The following is an 18,045-nucleotide window of genomic DNA, read 5'->3' on the forward strand; positions in this document are numbered from 1 at the left end:
AATGTTATCGCAGTAAAGCTGTAAACACAAAATGTTCCAGAACTCCCCTACGGGAACTGGGGCACTAACACATAAAGCTCATTGTGCCCGAGGAAGCTGGAAAACCATGTACACTAAAAGAAATCAAGTCATTTTTAATGAAATGACAGCACATAAGGTATTGTACATGTGAAAAAAACAGGCCTGGCTGTATTTTGTTTCCTTTGGTGAACTAGCAGCATTACTTGTTTACTTAGTAGCTAGCAGCACGCACTAATACCCAGTGACAAATACTCAGTGTTACTGGGAACTAAAATTAGGCATAGGTGTTTGTGCTGATATTCAACTGAACTGAGGTCATTTATTCAAAGGGCTCTTTGAAAGTCTTCAAGGTTTAGGGTGTGAACATTTGGGACCAACCTGAATGGACAGCATGCGTTTGAAATCTGGGTTTGTGTAGCTTTAAAATACAATTTATACAATCAAACCAAGCCAAGGAAACTCACTTGTAAACAAAACAATGTTAGTATTAAAGCTATTCTTGCTTCTGCTGTTGTTGGTCCTTAAACCAGCCGTGGAGAAGAGCAAAGCTATGACACACACTGAGGAGAAACTGAGCTTTAAAAACAATCAAAGTTTTCACTGCAGCCGCTTCCTGTGTTTTTACCTTTTTTTTCACATTTCTCCCACTTCCAGCGTCTCCCAAACACCACCATCACTCCCTTCCCCGTATGCTGTGGCTCTGTACAGGGGCCCATGTGCCACAAACAACCACTCTGGGACACTCTGGTTCTTTTTTGTTGTTGTCAGCCTGAGCCACAGAGAAGGCCTAAGTCATGATATGAAATGGATTTCTTCTTAATGAAATGAAAGCTAATGTTTAAAAACAGTACAAGTGTCCACTAACTGTTTTTCTGACTTGAGCAAGTTTGACTTTGAGTTGAGGCCTCCTTGCCTCCTGCTCTGTCCCACATTTGTCATCTGCATTTATGAAGTGAGAAACAAAGGAAATTGTTACCTTTGACAACTTACTTAGCTCAGGTGGTAGAGCGGGTGACCTACTTACTGGAAGGTTGGTGGTTTGATCCCATTCTGCTCTAGTCTGCGTGCCAAATATCCTTGGGCAAGGGTCCATGTTGCCCACCGATGCATCCATCAGAGTATGAATGTGAGTGAATGTTAGATAGAAGCATGAAAAACCTTAGATAAAGTGCTTGTATGATTGGGTGAATGCACGAGTTGTATAAAGTGCTTTGACTGCTCAGTGAGAGTAGAAAAGCGCTATATACGGTAAGAATCAGTCCATTTACCATGATGAAGCAATGTGATGACAAAGTTCAGTGAAACCTCATGTTGACACCTGGCATAAACCTAAATCTTGTTGCAGTCCACATGGACCATTTCGTACAAAGACCTACTCTGCAGAAGAATGTTTTATGCTGGTTTTTTGCAGAGTTTTATTTTATGATTAAAAGGTCTTAGAGGATGTAATCTTTAAAAAACATTCAAGTCGTAGTTTAACTGTACAAACCTCTCAGATTTCAACTTGAGTGCTTCCAGGACTTTTGGGTCAGTGCTGCACCATAGTGACTCGTACTATATTAGATAGTTTATATTAGGTTGGTTTTCCTGTTGTACCTGATGTGGCTGGATGACAGGAAATGACTTGACAATAACAAGTATGTCCTTTTACAAGTATCCTTGGCATACATGAGAAGCTTATGAGGAGTTGAGACAGAATTCATTTCCAGCCTTCCTGCATGGAGGCCAGGGGAATCAGGAAAATACGTGATCAACAAGCACTCTCTACACACGACACTGAAGACTAAACCCAGCAGTTGTGTTTGTATTAGCACTTTGATCTTATTCCCACTCTCACTGTGCAGTTCCTGCGAGTTGTCCAACTGAATCCCACGTAAAAGACAGTCCTAGGGAGGGTCAGAGACCTCTTTGTGTCTGTGTCAGCCTCTGATTTCTGGGTCAATATAGACTTCAAATGAGGCACTCTTAAGTTGGTTTTTTTTGATAAATATGGTTTTATGCTTTTGATAACATAACAGGATATTAGTGGTGTAGTGCTGTTTTGTTATCTAAGTTTACTGTGGCTTCCCAACTTGTGCAGATTTGGGTTCTTTCACATATTGTCAAATTCCCAGGTGCAGTGTTTTGGTTGGCTTTATGTTTTTTTCACAACCTCACCAGTTGCAGTCCGGAGATGGGTCATTTCTTTCCCTCTACAAGTTTGGCTTACAGTTTTCCATGTACATGTTGCCTGGAAGGAGGCGCTGCTCTAAAGACAGTGTCAGTGCAGCATAAAAAAGATCGCCCAAAAAGACTGTAAAATGAGTGAATGTAACCCTGATCTTTAAGATATGCAATGATTCATCACTACAAGTCCAAAAGTAACACTGTGAGAAATCATGAAGTTGTTTTTGACCAGAACATATCATTCAAAGTGCAAATTAAACAAATATGTTTAATATTTGTGCATATATGCATTTGTGCAACATCTCTAAAATTAGAAAAATCCTGTCTCAGAGTGACGCTGAAAAACTAGTTCATGCGTTTCTTACTTCTAGGCTGGACGACTGTAATTCACTATTATTGAGATGTCCTAACAACTCTCTAAAAATCCTTCAGTTGATCCAAACTGCTGCAGCAAGAGTCCTGACAGGGACTAGAAAGAGACGGAAGATTTCTTCCATATTGTCTTGTCTTCATTGGCTACCTGTTAAATCCAGAATCGAATATGAAATCCTGCTCCTCTTGAATAATCAGGCCCCATCTTCTCTTAAAGACCACATAGGATCGTATCCCTCCAATAGAGCCGTTCAGGCTCATCTTCTGTGCAACCAGCTCCCAGTTTGGATTCGCGAGACAGACACCACCTCCACCAAGTTAGCGCTCCACCTGAACTGTGGACAACCTTATTCCAAAGTGGGTTGAATTCATTTTTCTCCATGAACACCCAGAACACCCCATAATGACAAAGTGAAAGAAATTAGCTTCAAATTCATCAAAATTTATCAAAAAAATAAAAAAAATAAAAAAAATACATGTACATAAGTATTCACAGCCTTTACACAATAATATGTTGAAGCATCTTTGGCAGCAGTTACAGTCTTACGCCTTTTTGAGGATGACACTACAAGCACAGCTTGGTGTATTTTTACTCCCATTCCTCTTTACAGAACTTGAAGCTCCGTCAGATTGGATGGGAGCATCACAACCACGTGCTTCGCCCCAATCCAAGGTCCTGAGGAGGTTATCATCAAAGAGGTCTTAGGTCATTGCTGCATTCATCATTCCTGTACTTCAAATATAATCCACTTTCAATGTATGAGAATAAAATAAAGCAGGATACTTTCTCCTTGCTTCCTGCAGTAAAGCCACTTGGCTAATGGCAGTGCTAGTAGCAGCTTCTAAGAAATATTCTCCATTCCAGTGAGAGAAAATCCCAATGAGCCACTCATCATCAGCCCACCCTGACACATTAACCACAGTGATGGATGGAAACACATCATCTGGTAACACATATATGCTAAAATTAGCCATCAGCCTGCATGAAACACATTATTTCAAAGTGCTGCGGCGGGTTGAGAGATGTCCCCACCTTCATAACCTGTTGCTGTGGCCCTGCTGGAGGAAAAGATTTCACCAGTCCAGCCAAAACGAATACATAACAAGTGCATGTAAACATAAAAGAGGTTGTTGGCAATTTCAATTTTTAGACAACACAAGCAATATACAACCGAAAGTGAGCATATTTTCTGCCAAGGTGTGACATGGTGAGGCGACTTCCCTGGATTCATCCGCCAGTGTTTTAACACATTATGGTCTCAACACGTGCATTAATTTCAGTTCCGAGTCACAGTTTGGTAACGATTAAGAACCAAAAGATACTCGTTTAGGTTTCAGATCACGTTTTGGGTTTAAATGCCACTTTCTCAAAAGACCCCATCTGGCAGAAAGCCATGAAGGCTAACTTCTCTCCCATATGCAGTTATTTGTTTTTTATGACAACTCTTATAAAGAATAGTAAAAAGACAGTTACCTAGTGAGTGGCTACGTAAGAAAAATCCAACAAAAAGTGGAAAAAGTTCGCTGATCCTCGCAGGTCTGAGACGATCAGGTGATTTTTGTACCATCATAGTACGAAAATTTAGTTACAGGCCCTCTGAGGGCATCAGGGTGGATAAATGTTGCTTTTATTCACTTTATTATCACAATCATCTTTGAGACCCAGATTCATTTTCCAGGGCCAAAAAATGCATCTAAGATCTGTTAAAAACTGCAGCCTTGTCAAGTGTCATATTCTAAAGCTAAAAAAATAATAAATCACATACTGGCACCTATTTGAGTATGAAGGTAAAATTATTACTTCATTAATTACCAAATATGGTGTTCACTGTATGTATGTAAATAAAGGTATTTTCGGCATTAATTGATACAAAGTAACTATGAGTTGGTGAATAAAAACTGACCTGGAGTAAATTGCCTGATGCTTAACATTTCATGGGAAAGCAAGGCTGAGAAATGCTTTTTCTGAGGACTTGCAACATAAAAGCTAGGTTCAGTTTATTAGTCCCACATGTTTTTATGCTGGGACAAATCAGAATGTTAGCCTTGAAAAAATACCAAGTCACTAACTGTACTTAAAACCATGAGCCAATGAAAATTTGACAGCTATAACCCATTGGAAAGGACTACTCAGAAGTCATTTATATATGTTTATGTTTGTGTGTGTATATATATATATATTTTTTTCTTTCCATATTTTTATAGAATTTAAAGGTACTAGATTTAAATGTAAGTTGCTGGGCCACTGAAAACACTGCACAGGGTAACATTAACCCCCCTAACAGACTAAATGTATTAAAGGCTCACTTCATGCCAACTAAAACTAGGAAAAAGGAAAAGTAGGAAATTTTGGCTTTTCTCACATTTGAATTGAATTCACTAATTACAGAAACCTTTCATCTGACGCCGAGCGTACATTTTCCTACAGGTTGCTCGTCAGCTTGATGGCGCTTACTCAGCAGCAGTGTAGCTTTCCTTTGGTCTAGAGCTCCCTCTCCTGGTCATTGGCAGACATGCCACTAAAGAGGCAATCATGCTTTGTGCTTTAACTTATAACCAATCAATAGTTTTTATATGTAAATAAAAGGATGATGTTCACTTCAGTGAATGTTCCTGAAATAGCCAGGACTGAACTTACACAGTTACAGTAAAACACATAACACTGAACCAGGAGAGTCAATAAAGGCCACGTGTCTCTGATCATTTATTTTTTGAAATTAATATCAGCTTAACAAAAGTACGTAAAAGTTCAGTTTTTAAAACTGTGATTAAAAACTTAGCGAGTACAGTCTGAAATCATTTATTCCTGCATGTGAATCTGCTACACTGCATGTTAAAATCTGGGCCTGAACTGATTGCATCATCAACTGTTATTAAACAAGTACAGAAAGGCATTTCATTAGATTCCTCTAATTACAGGCTTTCAAGGCTGAAGCTTTGCTTTGTCTGCAGCAGCCGATCAATGAGCAGGATCACACGGAGCTGCAGAGCTAGACTGACCATCCTCTGTTCAGTCAGTTCATCTCTTTCACCTTCACGGCTCTACCGTGGAGACACAGCTGGTACACCTTGCAGTGTTTGTAGCTTTGGAAATTAAAAGACGCAGACTAATAGTGCTCTGGTTCCATGTCAGTTCATCCAGTCCAGATCATCATCATCCTCGTCATCACCAAACAGGGGAGCAGGTGGTGGACGCCCCTTTAGGCTCTGGACACAAAGCAGAGGCAAAAAGAAGAAGAAGAAAATCACAAATAGTGTCCAAGTGCTAAAACATCTCCGACACAACACACAGGGGAAGGGCTGGGTTTAGTGGGATGAGGTAAAAGCGCTCAATCAAATCTGAGAGCTTTGCCTGAACTCTACAGATCCTTCCTTACCATCTCCTCTTCCTCTTCCTCCTCGCTGGGTGCTGCGGGGGGATTGGCAGGAGTTGTGTTCTGGAAAAATGGCTCCTCTCCATTTTCCTCATCAATTCTCCCAGTCAGACTGAGAGAATAGCAGAAAGAGGTGGGGCGAGGCAATAAAGCCAGCAGGATAGCGTTTATGCAAGCGGTTAGTTAGCAGGAGGGTATGTCAGTAGTAATGTAGACATAAATATGTTGCAAGTTACAAGTCTTTTCTTAACACTCTCTATGCGCTTAAGGTTACATTATTCATTGGCTCCACTGGTAAACTTTTCAGTATTACTGACAGCTGTTTGCCACGACAGTCTAAGAAAGAATACTTGAAACGTGATGCGTTCAAGGACGCATTTATAAGCACGAATTATAAGTCCTCACATGACGAAGTACATGAGCCCCAATTAAAGCAACCATGTAACAGACCAATGTTCACTCTGTCCTGTGTGTATAATTTTATACTGAAACATTGTTGTGATTGGCTGGAATAACATTAACCATAAAGTGTATATGAAAAGTGGACGCAGCTTCCCAGTCTATAGGGAGGCCAATGAGGCTTTTTGTTTTTTGACCAGCAGAGCCACAAAATCAAACTCGTAACTTTACCACCAGCCGTTATGACCTGTGCTCACCCTGTGTTCTCTCCCGAGGTGTCCTGAAGTTCGCTCGGTGGTGGAGGCGGGTTGGATGGGGGTCCAAAGGCTTTATGAGAAGCAGCATTTTTTTCTCCTACATCCTCTCCATCATCTTCCACGCTGTCCACGCATGCCTCACTGGTCACTGCAGCGTTCGTTTCTGACACAGCATCTTGCCCATCGTCAGGTGAACGCTCATCTGGATCCAAAGACTTGCTGGTGTCTTTATCTTCTGCAGAGCTTTCAGGAGCAGGTTGCTGCCCCTCCTCCTCCTGTACCTCGCACTCTGCTCCTGGTGCTGCCGTTATTGTCAGCTCTTCTGATTCGAGTTCAGTCGTTGAAACTGGATGGATATCTGTGCTTTGTGAATGTTCTGCCTGAGTTGTTGTGTTTGACTCACACACCGTCTCCTCAGCTGCTTCTTCCTGATCCTCACGAGTCTCCCTGACTTGATGAGAATCTGAATCAGCCACATGTTCCTCCTCCTCCTCTTCCTTTCTGACCTCTGTCTCTCCATTTATGTGCACATTCTGGTGAGGTTCTTCTTCCTGTTTCACATTTTCAACCTCTTCTTTCTCCTCTTCCTCCGCTGTTTCCTCCTCTTTTGTAATTGGTCTTGTTGCAGCCCCGCCTTTGGCACTAAGGAGCTGCAGAGTTACATTCTAGAAGAAAAGAAAACCACATTAATGGCTGGTTCTAGAATTCTGTGATTCAAAACCAAATGCCAGTCAAACACTTCCATTATCATGAGATGAGTGCTGTGATTGTACAATATGGATAAATGAACAATGCCTTTCCACCTGTGGTGATGTAAGACAAAAGATGTGTCGATTAGTCCAAACATTTAAGAACTCTGAATTTGTGCACAAAGGCTGCATATAAAAAAGAAAGGTGTGGTCTGTGGCTCTGCTGCAGTGGAGGGGTGGTACAGTAAGCTCACAGGGGGCGGTGCCAGGAGGTCTGAGGGGACAGGTGAAAGGAACTGGAACTAATGAACTCTTGGCGTGTGTGGTGTGGCAAGGAGCTGCAAAGCTGGCTTCCTGGTTGAACATAAGGTGCCGAAGCAGTGGAAGTGTTTTAGAATAAAGGCGCTACGACTGACACTCGAATGCTGTGAGGCTCCTGATCGCTTCAAAAGGATTTTACCTTAATGGTAGAGACAATGACCCCCAGCACAGCCTGGCCGGTGTAGGATTCAGTGCGATCGAACTCCCCTCGCAGTGAGTGGAACACTCCGTTCATCACACGCTTCACCTACAAGAACACAAATGGTGAGTTATGTCCCAGCATGCACTGGCCTTAGACTTCACACAGCATCACACTAATGCGCGTACCAATAAGCAAACTTTTACTTCAGCTTATTGATAAGCGCTTTGAGTGCTCAGAGTAGAAAAGCGCTATATAAGAACCAGTCCATTCACCAGCTGTGATCCATGATGCGTACCCACACTAGGAAACCCACTGATTATGAGTGAGAACACGTGTTTGGTATTTTTAGGACTAAATCATAGAAGAAGAAACTCTACGTCCCAAAATCAGACCTACTGTTGATGTACTACAAAGGCTATGATGGTGATCGGTCATGCTGTCTCAGTTTAAAGGAGCGTGAACATAATCCTGTATTTCATGCTCCTCACTCGATTTTTCTATATTATTCATTATATTCACTCATTACATTTCATCTAATGATGTTTGATTTTACAGGAGCTGCAGAGCCATCACTCCTCTGACCTAAGCTTTAAGCAACCATGACTATGGTGCAAATCAGCACTTTGACTTCCTGTTGAACCTGATGTCTCAGATATGTCTGAAGGTTCTCAGTCATCTAGGTCATGGATGAAAAGAGACTTAAAAAGAAGAAACTTCAGGAATGTTTTTCTGTCTCAGCTCCTTGGACTGATTTCTCAGAGAAACCTGTTGTCCTAACTGTTGGCTTCTCATAAAAAGATGGAGATATTCGTACCGTTCTACATAGAAAACAAAATGAGAAAATGAATTTACTGAAGCATTATTTACGATACAAACCCTCTGTGAAAAACTGTGCTCTCAAGATATTAAACATTATACAAAGTGTCTCTTCAAACAATACATCAGTCATTTAAATCAAATTAGGTTAATATTAGGCCTCTGGAAATATATAAGAGATTTTGTTAAATATAAATGTCAACTTCATGCCAGGAAGATTTTAATAATTTTATTTTGCCAGGACAGATTTCACCTGCTCAGCAGCTTAAAGCTTTTCATAATGGCCAAAATGTTTCTATATAAGCACATCATCTTAGTCTTTGCTGTGTGATGCCGTGTTCTCCACAGCAGAATCGTGTACGTTTTCAATGCAGTCCTGTGTCAGGATCTGAACATCTTCAATGTTCGATACAGGTTTTACGTACAGACAATACTCAAGATTCTCTGATTCTTTTACTGATATTCTGTAACATATATTATAAAATCAGCCAATACTTTACAGCTGTGCATGTAGAAATATTATTTTTAAACTGTTGAACTATGTGCCCACACAGCCTCTCAAAGTCTGGGACGCTTCCCCAACTTTACTTCTAGAAGACTCTGTTCTCTCAGACTGTAGGAAGCTCGTTTCATATGCAATCATGATTTTCATTCTGTGATTTCTATCAGCTAAACAGCTTCTTAAAGTGACAGATGAAGACAAAGGCTGCACTGCACCTTCTATTAATTGTTCTGTTTGAAAGGTTTCATGTACTTCTCACCTCTGCTGCAGTGTCTCCAGAAGCCTCCTGCTCTTCCAGTTTGCTCTCCAGTTCTGCCACTCGTCTTCGCAGCTTCTGTCTTACAGTCGCTCCCTGCTGCTCCAAGGCTGTGTACTTGAAGAGAATAACATGACATAAATATATGTAATGTAAATCACAACGGTATGGTTGTAACCCCTCCCACCCCATGCACGCCTCCATGATGGACCATCGGAGCACACGCAGCAAAAGACTGGAAATGCAGAACTGATCCTTACAACTCCTCCTCACTCTGTAGGTGATTTTCCTGAGGATTAATAACAAAGCTATTCTGTCATTCAGACCGTGCACCAACAGTTTTTCATTGAATGTTTGTTTCATCTCCCCATCATAGCACAATACTATGTCACTTTAGAATCACCTGCACTGATAAGCTTCAGGATTTAGTTATATTGTTACTTGTTACAGTTATTTGATCTTATATTTTGCACTATCCTACTGTATACTTGTATTCTGTTGTACATATTGTATCTTATTCCTCTGCTCCTCTGCCTCTCTCGCTGCACTGAACATGTGTACAAAAGAATTTCCCTCAGGATAAATAAAGTTCTTCTTATCTTATTTTAATCAGTCATAACAGGCATTTAACAGCTACTTCCCAGAGAAACAGAGGAGTCCCCGCCACACTTATTACCATCACTTTTAAGATCAGGATTCTGTGTAGCTCTGCTTTTTGTTCAGGTGAAAATGTCAAGATTTGGCTACAGCTTAGGCACAGTCTCCGTGCTAAAGGGCTAAATATTCCTGGGTAGTGAAGTCGCTGAAAAAATGCATTCCCAGCTAATAATAAATATTTAATCTTGTTAGACAAGATGAGTCAAATGCAGTCATCCATCTTACTTTTTCCTGAAGAGCGTGCAACTCCTCATGATGCTTGTGTTGCTGCAGCAGACTATGTTCTTCTGAGTCTCTCAGCTGCTTCAGAGCTGTAAACTATTGACAGCAAACATGATTCAACAACACACCATGTAACGTGTACGTGTCCCAATATAAACTTTTCTCAACTTTAAACTGAACAATTGAAGAAACTACTGCTGAGTGGCACAGGACACCGCAGTAATGAAACGTGTGGTAGTATTATATTATATATGTGGAATGTTTGCTAGTTACTAAATGAATGGTGAGTTAAAATGATTATTATTGTTATAATAATCATCTAGAAAAGGTCAGTGTACTTCTCACATTTCTACGTTAATTAAGAGATTCATTTAAAAGTAAGTTTTTTTGTTTTTTTAAAACACGTTTCAGTGACAAAGCAACTCAAAGTGCTTTACATGAAGTGCCAAAGGGCGTAAAATGAACATCATAAGACGATATGAGAGCACGAGCTCATGCACCTTTTCCTGCAGCTGGGTTAACTTGTCCTGCAGACCCTCTCTCTGCTCTGTTAGTTCAGCCACCTCTCTGCTGTGCTGCCCTTTAGCTGAAGCCAACATCTGGGAACACTTGCCCTTCCATTCCTGCTCAAGCTCTGCCTGCAGCTGAGACAGCTTCAATAAGCATGTAAAGCAACGTTAATGTTCACAAAACACTGTTGATCTTTCCATTTAGAAGACGTGATCGCCCTTGGGCTGGATGCAGAGATGTGACCTGTTCTGATGCAGCGTTGTCACTGCTGGTCCTGGCCTTGCGAAGTTGAGCTCGGAGGTTGTCGAGCTCCTGCTGGCTGCTCTTGCGGAGCTCCTCCACCTCCTCATCCCGACGCTGACGCTCCACCTGCCATTTCTTCTTTCTTTCTGAAAGTGCCTAAATGTGAGGCACACCTTTTTGTCAGACATCCCTTTTTGATTTTGTTTCCATGGTGACTGTGTATTGCTGTAATTCATTCACAAAAGAATGAAATCTGCTTACTCGTTCTAGGCTCTCCTTGTCAGTCTTCAGGTCCTGCAGCTCCTCTTCCATGGTGTTCACTTTCAGCTCCGTCTCTTTGCGTCTTTGTTTCTCTGAGCGGTACTGAGTCTGAACCCTCTCTGCCTCCTCCTTCAGCTCTGAAACACATGAACACACAGATGGTTAGTCCGGTCCATTTTTCAAAAAAAATAGTCTGACATCTTCTCCTTTGCTCTTTATGTACCAGGCACTAGATGTTCTTACACAGGGTTGCCTTGATTTTCTTGTTGCTGATGTCACACATGCATATTTTTTAAAATCAAACGTTTCTGTTAAAGTAACATTCGTAGCTCAGATGTTGGAAGGGAAAATATCTGTGTGGTCGGTAGCTCTGGCCGTAAGTTTACAGGGAAAGACAAAAGATTTAAGGCATGGACAGAACTTTCCAAATCACTACAAGGACACTGAGGCTGCTCTCCATTTCAGCAAAAAGGGAAAGCGTGAGCTCCCTGCATGGTCGAGAGTAGAGAGAGCATACATTAAGGCATTCGTTGAGAATGAAGAATTCAAAGAGAATTCAAATATTCAAATCTATCCATGCATGGATAGGGGGAGGGGGGGAGAAGTCAGATACACCCTGGACAGGTCAGCCTCCTTCCACCCCCATGACATCTGTCTGTGCAGGCCACAGAGACAGCCAGATTTAACGATTAGCCTAACCCCATTAGCTGCGCGTCTTTGGACTGTAGGAGGAAGCCCGAGTACCCGGAGAGAACCCACACAAACAGGGAACATCCAAACACCCCACAGAAGGGATTCTAACCCAGTCTCTTCTTATTGTGGGGCAACAAAAGTGCTAAGCACTAAACTTCTGGTGCTAAACGTTATGAGGATACGGGACAGGCTTCCTTCTGTGTGGCTGCTGTATGTTTTGCAGTAAAACACAGTTTTGATTTCCTTTTCTAACAATCCGATTTCAGCTTCTGTGTGACCTCAACTAGTCCTGTTAACTGTCATAATAATGTGAAGGAACAGTTATGTTAAAGAAAGAAAATCTTCTGCTTTAAGTCAGACAATTTCAGATTCAGACAGATTGTTAGGAAAACGTTTGGGGAATGTTTAACAGTGGACCTAATGATGACTATGAACCAGCCAAAGTACAAGCTCGTTACACATTTAGTCAAATTTATGAGTTTGTTCGCTCTCTCGAGGCGCTCAAAACCTTTGGGTGTTTTTGCTTCTTCACTTGTATGAAATGTATTCATCTGATAAAAGGATTTGTACATTCTATAAATAAAATGAGTCTTATCCTTCCATGTTATGTCTAATATGTCCAACATGTCTTGCTTCAGCATCAGCTGCTCTAAGTTTAAACAACAGGACAAAGAAGCAGTTAAACCTGCGTAAACCATCGCTGTGTTTTTCTGTTGGAGATGTTTTAGAGAGACATGAATAAAACTTTAATTCTTTAGTCCCTGTGTGTTGGTCCTGTGACAGACTGGCGACCTGTGCAGGGTGTACCCCGCCTCTCGCCCTATGAAGGCTGGGATAGGGTTCAGCGCCCCCCGCGACCCTGAAAAGGATAAGCGGAAGCGAATGGATGGATATAATATCTGCGGAGGTAGACTCTGTATTGAATGCACCTCTCTGATTGCAGCACCAAAAATTCTGATATTCATAAAAAGGCACAATTTTTATAATGTTTTTTATACTTATCGGGCACAGTGTATTTAAATCGAGCACACAAGCACCTTCCAGCTGTGCTTCCAGGGCAGCGACGCGTTGGCAGCGGCTCTCACCGTCCTGCAGCGCTGTGCTCAGTTTACCCTGCAGCTCCGCGGCCTTCTGCTGGTGAGCTGAAGCTTCGAGCTGCAGCTGAGACACCCGCGCTGCCGCTGAAGCCAGGTCCTCTGTTAGACGAACCTGGGGGAGTTGGCGAGAGGTGAGAGGGGAAGATGTACTGGTGGCACTATATCAAAATAAAAGCCACAGAGATGGTGGAACAACATAGAAACAAGCCTGGATGAGTGTCTGCTGGTGCTAGCAGTGTGTCCCTGTGGAAGGAAAATGGTGAGTGCTGATTGATGAAAAGGAAGCAGAAGGACAAAAACAGAAATAAGGTTAGTTGAGGTGCCAGTGAAGGATGATGAAAAAGGGTGATCCAGTGGCTGCAGTCAGACTGGGATCAAATAGGAGCTTCTCACAGTTCTTTGTGCTAAATTTTGTGCTTTCTGGTCTGCAATGACCTGGAAATGACTATTTAGAGTCTCTGGATTTTTTTCAGCTGCGCTCTCTTACAGCATAACAACAAAACTGCTTTAGGCAGCATTGTCTTCCTGTAATTTAAACATCGATTATAATTCTAGATGCTTTTTCTTATTTTACAGATTCTAGCTGACCCCAGTCTGATGGCACTACACAGAGGAAACAGGCTCACCTGGCCAGAGCCCAGGTCCAAAGGCAGAGGATGCTGAGAAGAGAGAGCAGTGAATAGGAGTTTTTCCTCAGAGCAGCACTGCAGCTTGAATACAATGAAAAGAGCATTTGGAAAAGAGTGGAATCAGCAGACAGCAAACCTTTAACCAAGTCCAAACTACAAACTGGCGACACACAAGTGTACAAACTATAGGAGCACAATAAGAAGGCAGGCTGGAATCACCAAATACACCACGTCATTAAACCTTACACCACACCCTTTGTACACTTAATAAGCAATTCAATTACAAAATCACAAATAAATCCAAAACAGTTTAACCAACATTTATTCTCAGGTTTTAAGAACAAAAAAAAAAAACAAAAAAAACATTAAATCTCAATTGTGAAGACCCGCAGCCGCCTGCCACAAAATCAGCAGACTGTAATATGCTGCATGTGACCACTAAGTCCAACACATGTCCTGTTAAGTTCTTAGTCCTTTCACTAAAAGGGAAGTCTGTCACCACAAACATCCAAAACTCAGCCAACAGCCTTATTTGATTCATTAAAGACCAAAAATACCAAACGACTCACTTTGTCCTGCTCAGCCTGCAGCAGTCTCGCCTGGTTCTGTTCACTGGACGACTTGAGGGAGTCATTCCTCTGTTCCAGCATCAGGTGACTCTGCTCCATGTACCTGAAAAATCACACGTCTGCATCAAGCACACTCAGGCTCAAAGACTCCCTCGTGCTTTCATTAGGCTATGTGGGACTGCTTGGTTACTGTTAAGATCAAATTACAACGTGACAGAGAGACAGACAATTAAACATTAGAACTAGAAGCAACCCATTCTGAACTGTTAAAAACTGCATCACACTAAAACTCGCTGGTACTGACAGAACATCCAGGCTTATGTCATTAAAAAGTCTGAATTACAGCCTGGTACAAAAAAATGTTTTAAACTGTTAATGTTTCTGCTGTTTCTATAAAGTTTCATAACAACTGCAGCATCAAGGAATTCATCTTCACGTTAGCATTTCAGCTGCTTCCACATTGTGCCTGTATTAACAAACAAGCAGCCACACACTTAACAAACAGGCTTCAAAAGTCAGAGTCTATAAATCTCTGAATTTTACTGCCAAGATCCCTGATGGCACTGTGCAAGGAATAAGAATCTGAACATCTAAAGAGACTTAAGCTTTAGGCTGCCCCGTATCTGTGCGTAATTCTTAATTCTTTCAACTCACCTCTGGTTCTGGTTGATGAGATCTCCGATCTTACGGTTTTGCTCCTCGATGCGAGAACTTTTCTCAAACACTTCTTTTTTTAAACACTCATTTTCCTGAAAGCAAAATAAGTGCTCAGAACAGCTGCAGATGGGGGGATTTAACAATGCCTCTATAAAGCACTGCGCTGCTGATGCATGTACCTGAACAATTCTTTGGATATTGTGCAAGATCATGGAGGTTTCCATCGACACAGTAGACAAACCCGTGGAAAGGCCCCCCTGCTTTTGAAGATCATCGATCTGTTAAGATTTTGAGGAAAGAAGAAAAAAAACGAAATCAAATGTTTCTGCTTTGCATTAAAGCTGCTTCATGATTTTGTACCATTTCAGAGTGTACCTTTGAAGCCAGCTGATCCACTTTATCGCCTACTTTTCCAACAGCTAAGCGAATCTCTGTGTTATGCTGTCTGGCCTCAGTCATCAAGAAGGAAGTCACATCCCCAGAGCCTTGAGAAACAACAGGAGCACACAAGGGTGTGTAATTTGAAACCATTGCATCCAGCATTATTATCATGAGGTCATCAAATGAACTAGTGGCTTCCTGGTGGTTGAATCCTACCCATGTATGGGACAGCTGGTGCAGGGTAGACCTGGCCCACAGGCTGCAGTGGAGTCTGTGTGTAGGAGCAAGGCTTTGAAATGATGTAATGCACTGACATAAACACACATTTTCCATCTCTGCCACTACTTCTTCCAACATGTATTAGAAAATATTAAGTTAGTACAAACAGTGGCGATGCTACACCTGGAACGCGTGGCTGCTGGTTGGCAGTCCAGGCTGTGCTGTCACAGTGCTCATAACAGGAAGTAAGGCGGAGGTGGGAGGAGCATGAGGATGAGGATGTACTGCAAAAAAAAACACTGCAATTTTACAGATGCAGGAAGAGAGAACTGACGGATGAGTAAGGACAAGAAGTTTACCGTGTGCAGCAGCTGCAGGAGCAGTGGTGATCGGCACTGGAGATGAAACTACGGGATGATCCTTTGCTCTGCTGCCACTGGTGTCCTGGAGATAAACGCACAGCAGTGTGAACTCACCAATGATGATGCCAGAAAACATTTTGTGCGTCATATTTTCATGTGAAAGAGATGCATTAATCTCATCATTTTTCTTTTAGACTTAGATTAGATTTAAGGACATGGCGAGCACCACTGCAATTTAAATTTTTCCTCTTCGGCTCTGCTGTCTGGTAATGTCCACAGTTTTGAAATCAAAATGCAATGCTAGTTTCCTGTTTAACTAAAATTAATCTAAGAGCATAAGACAGTGTAATAATCCCACACACCTCTACAGCCACAGACCATATTTATCAACAAGATGACTTAAAAATCAATAAAGACAAAGTGTTAAGAGCATTCTAAATGTATGAACATACACACACACACACACACACACACACACACACACACACACACACATATATATACACAAAGATACTTATTATTAGTTATTCATTATTAGTCATATTAAAAAATATGGTTACAATCGCAGTTTTGTAAAATCAAACTAACCTGAAATTTAATGACTCATACACACTGTCTTCTATTGCTAAAGACAAACATAAAACACTATTTTAACCATATGTTTTAAATATCATTAATAAAAGGGAAAAAAGTAAAACATGTAAATGTTTTACAAACAGAAAAACATCCAAACATTTGTGTTTGTGCACATCCATGGAGACACACAGACACACAACAGTATGAAGTACAGTTGTGTTTGGGACAGTGTGGCTAAGTGCCAGCTGATCCACATTTCACTCAGATGCCACTTTAAATGTAACAAGAAATAACATACAATATAAAACAGTTTCATCTTTTGTGAAAACATAAGCAAGGAGCCATTTTATTCCATATACGGCGTTTGTGGGTTTTGTACAGACAAAGTTAAGCAATTAAAGCACTGGACTAATTTTCCTTTGTTTTTTTTACAGAAAATAGCCTCCTAATCTAGATCAGCTGTGAGAGCCAAGGAACAATCTCAGGGACTTCCTGACATGAAGTTTTTACCATAAATTTGTCCTGTGAAGCTTAAACACCAAGTCTTTTGAAGCAGGTACTGCAGATAACACTAATAACGCTAATACTTCTAATAACAACCCTAATAATAGTTAAAGTGCAAACGACAGTCAGGACCCATTCCATGACCTGAAAACATGAAGAAGCAACGCTCCCATCCACCAGTAAGAACCCCAGCATACTGGCAGCAAGTGTTTTCTATCTAACATTCATACGCGTATTCATGACGCATCCATTGCAGAGCACTGGGTTAGTATCTTGTCCAGCGGTGTTTGGTATGGAGACTGGAGCAGGCAGGGATTTAAACACCAACTTTCCAATTAGTGGATGACCTGCTCTACCTCGTGGACTACAGCTACAAACAGTACACTGGCCCTACAGGAGGGCGGTGGTCATTTCCAAAGATAGAAATCTTTTTAAAGAAATGCCTAAAAATACACTAAACCAGGCTTAGCTGCAGGATTCAGGTACATTTTCTGGAGAGTATTTTAAGCACCTGTGGGTTTAAAATGATCTACAGGTACAGGAATAAAGTTTATCAGGCTTTGGATACAAGGGCAGTAATATTTAGGTTACTGACAACAGGAAAATGCTAAACCAGTACACATGACAAGATACTGACCTCAAGCTCAGAGTCACTGGATTCAGGCTGGCTGGCCGCCCCTGTCAGAAACGGCAGCATGGGCTGGCCCATTTTTGCCATCCGAGAAATCAGTTTGGCTTTAGTAGCATCTGGGTTCTGAAATTGGAGAAGAATAGCAGCTCCAATCTTCACAGCACCAAAACAAATGAATACCAAAAACACAAAATGAGGTGCTTGCTTACAGCCAGCTGCTCACTCAGAGAGTTTGACTTTGCACGAAGTGGTGGCTCCCTGGGAAGACAAATCAGCTACTGTGAGGGAAAAAAAAGTTTAGAATAATAGTGCTAACTATTTTATCAGGTTTAAATCTTACCCTGGTCTTCCTGAACCTGAAGAGGGGGCCTGTGCTGAGGGCTCTGGGACCAGATTTTCAATACTGAGGGCTGGGGAAGGAGCAGCAGAGTCTCTGGAGCCAGCACTTGCCCGATCAGAGCCACTGTCCTTTGAGAACTTGACCTAAACCACAAAACAAGCTCAATAAGCTTCTAATAT

At 41.6% G+C, this 18,045-nt stretch overlaps 1 protein-coding gene across 2 annotated transcripts in view; it reads right to left on the reverse strand.

Annotated features, from left to right (window-relative positions):
- Positions 1-5,306: 5,306 nt before the first annotated feature.
- Positions 5,307-18,045, reverse strand: part of fkbp15b (FKBP prolyl isomerase family member 15b) — a 29,811-nt gene continuing 17,072 nt past the window's right edge. Inside the window, exons 10-29 of one of the 2 annotated variants that reach the window (XM_085367030.1) lie at positions 17,867-18,009; positions 17,736-17,784; positions 17,533-17,649; positions 15,813-15,897; positions 15,637-15,737; positions 15,451-15,505; positions 15,229-15,338; positions 15,033-15,131; positions 14,851-14,945; positions 14,197-14,299; positions 12,939-13,110; positions 11,209-11,345; positions 10,948-11,103; positions 10,695-10,847; positions 10,198-10,290; positions 9,319-9,432; positions 7,739-7,846; positions 6,590-7,254; positions 5,937-6,045; positions 5,307-5,766 (exon numbers count right to left, since the gene is read on the reverse strand). In XM_085367030.1, the coding sequence (XP_085223156.1) occupies positions 5,689-5,766; positions 5,937-6,045; positions 6,590-7,254; positions 7,739-7,846; positions 9,319-9,432; positions 10,198-10,290; positions 10,695-10,847; positions 10,948-11,103; positions 11,209-11,345; positions 12,939-13,110; positions 14,197-14,299; positions 14,851-14,945; positions 15,033-15,131; positions 15,229-15,338; positions 15,451-15,505; positions 15,637-15,737; positions 15,813-15,897; positions 17,533-17,649; positions 17,736-17,784; positions 17,867-18,009 (2,742 nt within the window). In that variant the 3' untranslated portion in view covers positions 5,307-5,688. The remainder of the gene's footprint in view (positions 5,767-5,936; positions 6,046-6,589; positions 7,255-7,738; positions 7,847-9,318; positions 9,433-10,197; positions 10,291-10,694; positions 10,848-10,947; positions 11,104-11,208; positions 11,346-12,938; positions 13,111-14,196; positions 14,300-14,850; positions 14,946-15,032; positions 15,132-15,228; positions 15,339-15,450; positions 15,506-15,636; positions 15,738-15,812; positions 15,898-17,532; positions 17,650-17,735; positions 17,785-17,866; positions 18,010-18,045) is intronic. The other variant, XM_085367031.1, reaches the window with a different exon arrangement.

Source organism: Diplotaxodon limnothrissa, linkage group LG12, assembly GCF_057381915.1.
Source record: "Diplotaxodon limnothrissa isolate DT_005_m linkage group LG12, D_limnothrissa_male_GT1.1, whole genome shotgun sequence".
In the NCBI taxonomy this organism is placed as follows: Eukaryota; Metazoa; Chordata; class Actinopteri; order Cichliformes; family Cichlidae; genus Diplotaxodon; species Diplotaxodon limnothrissa.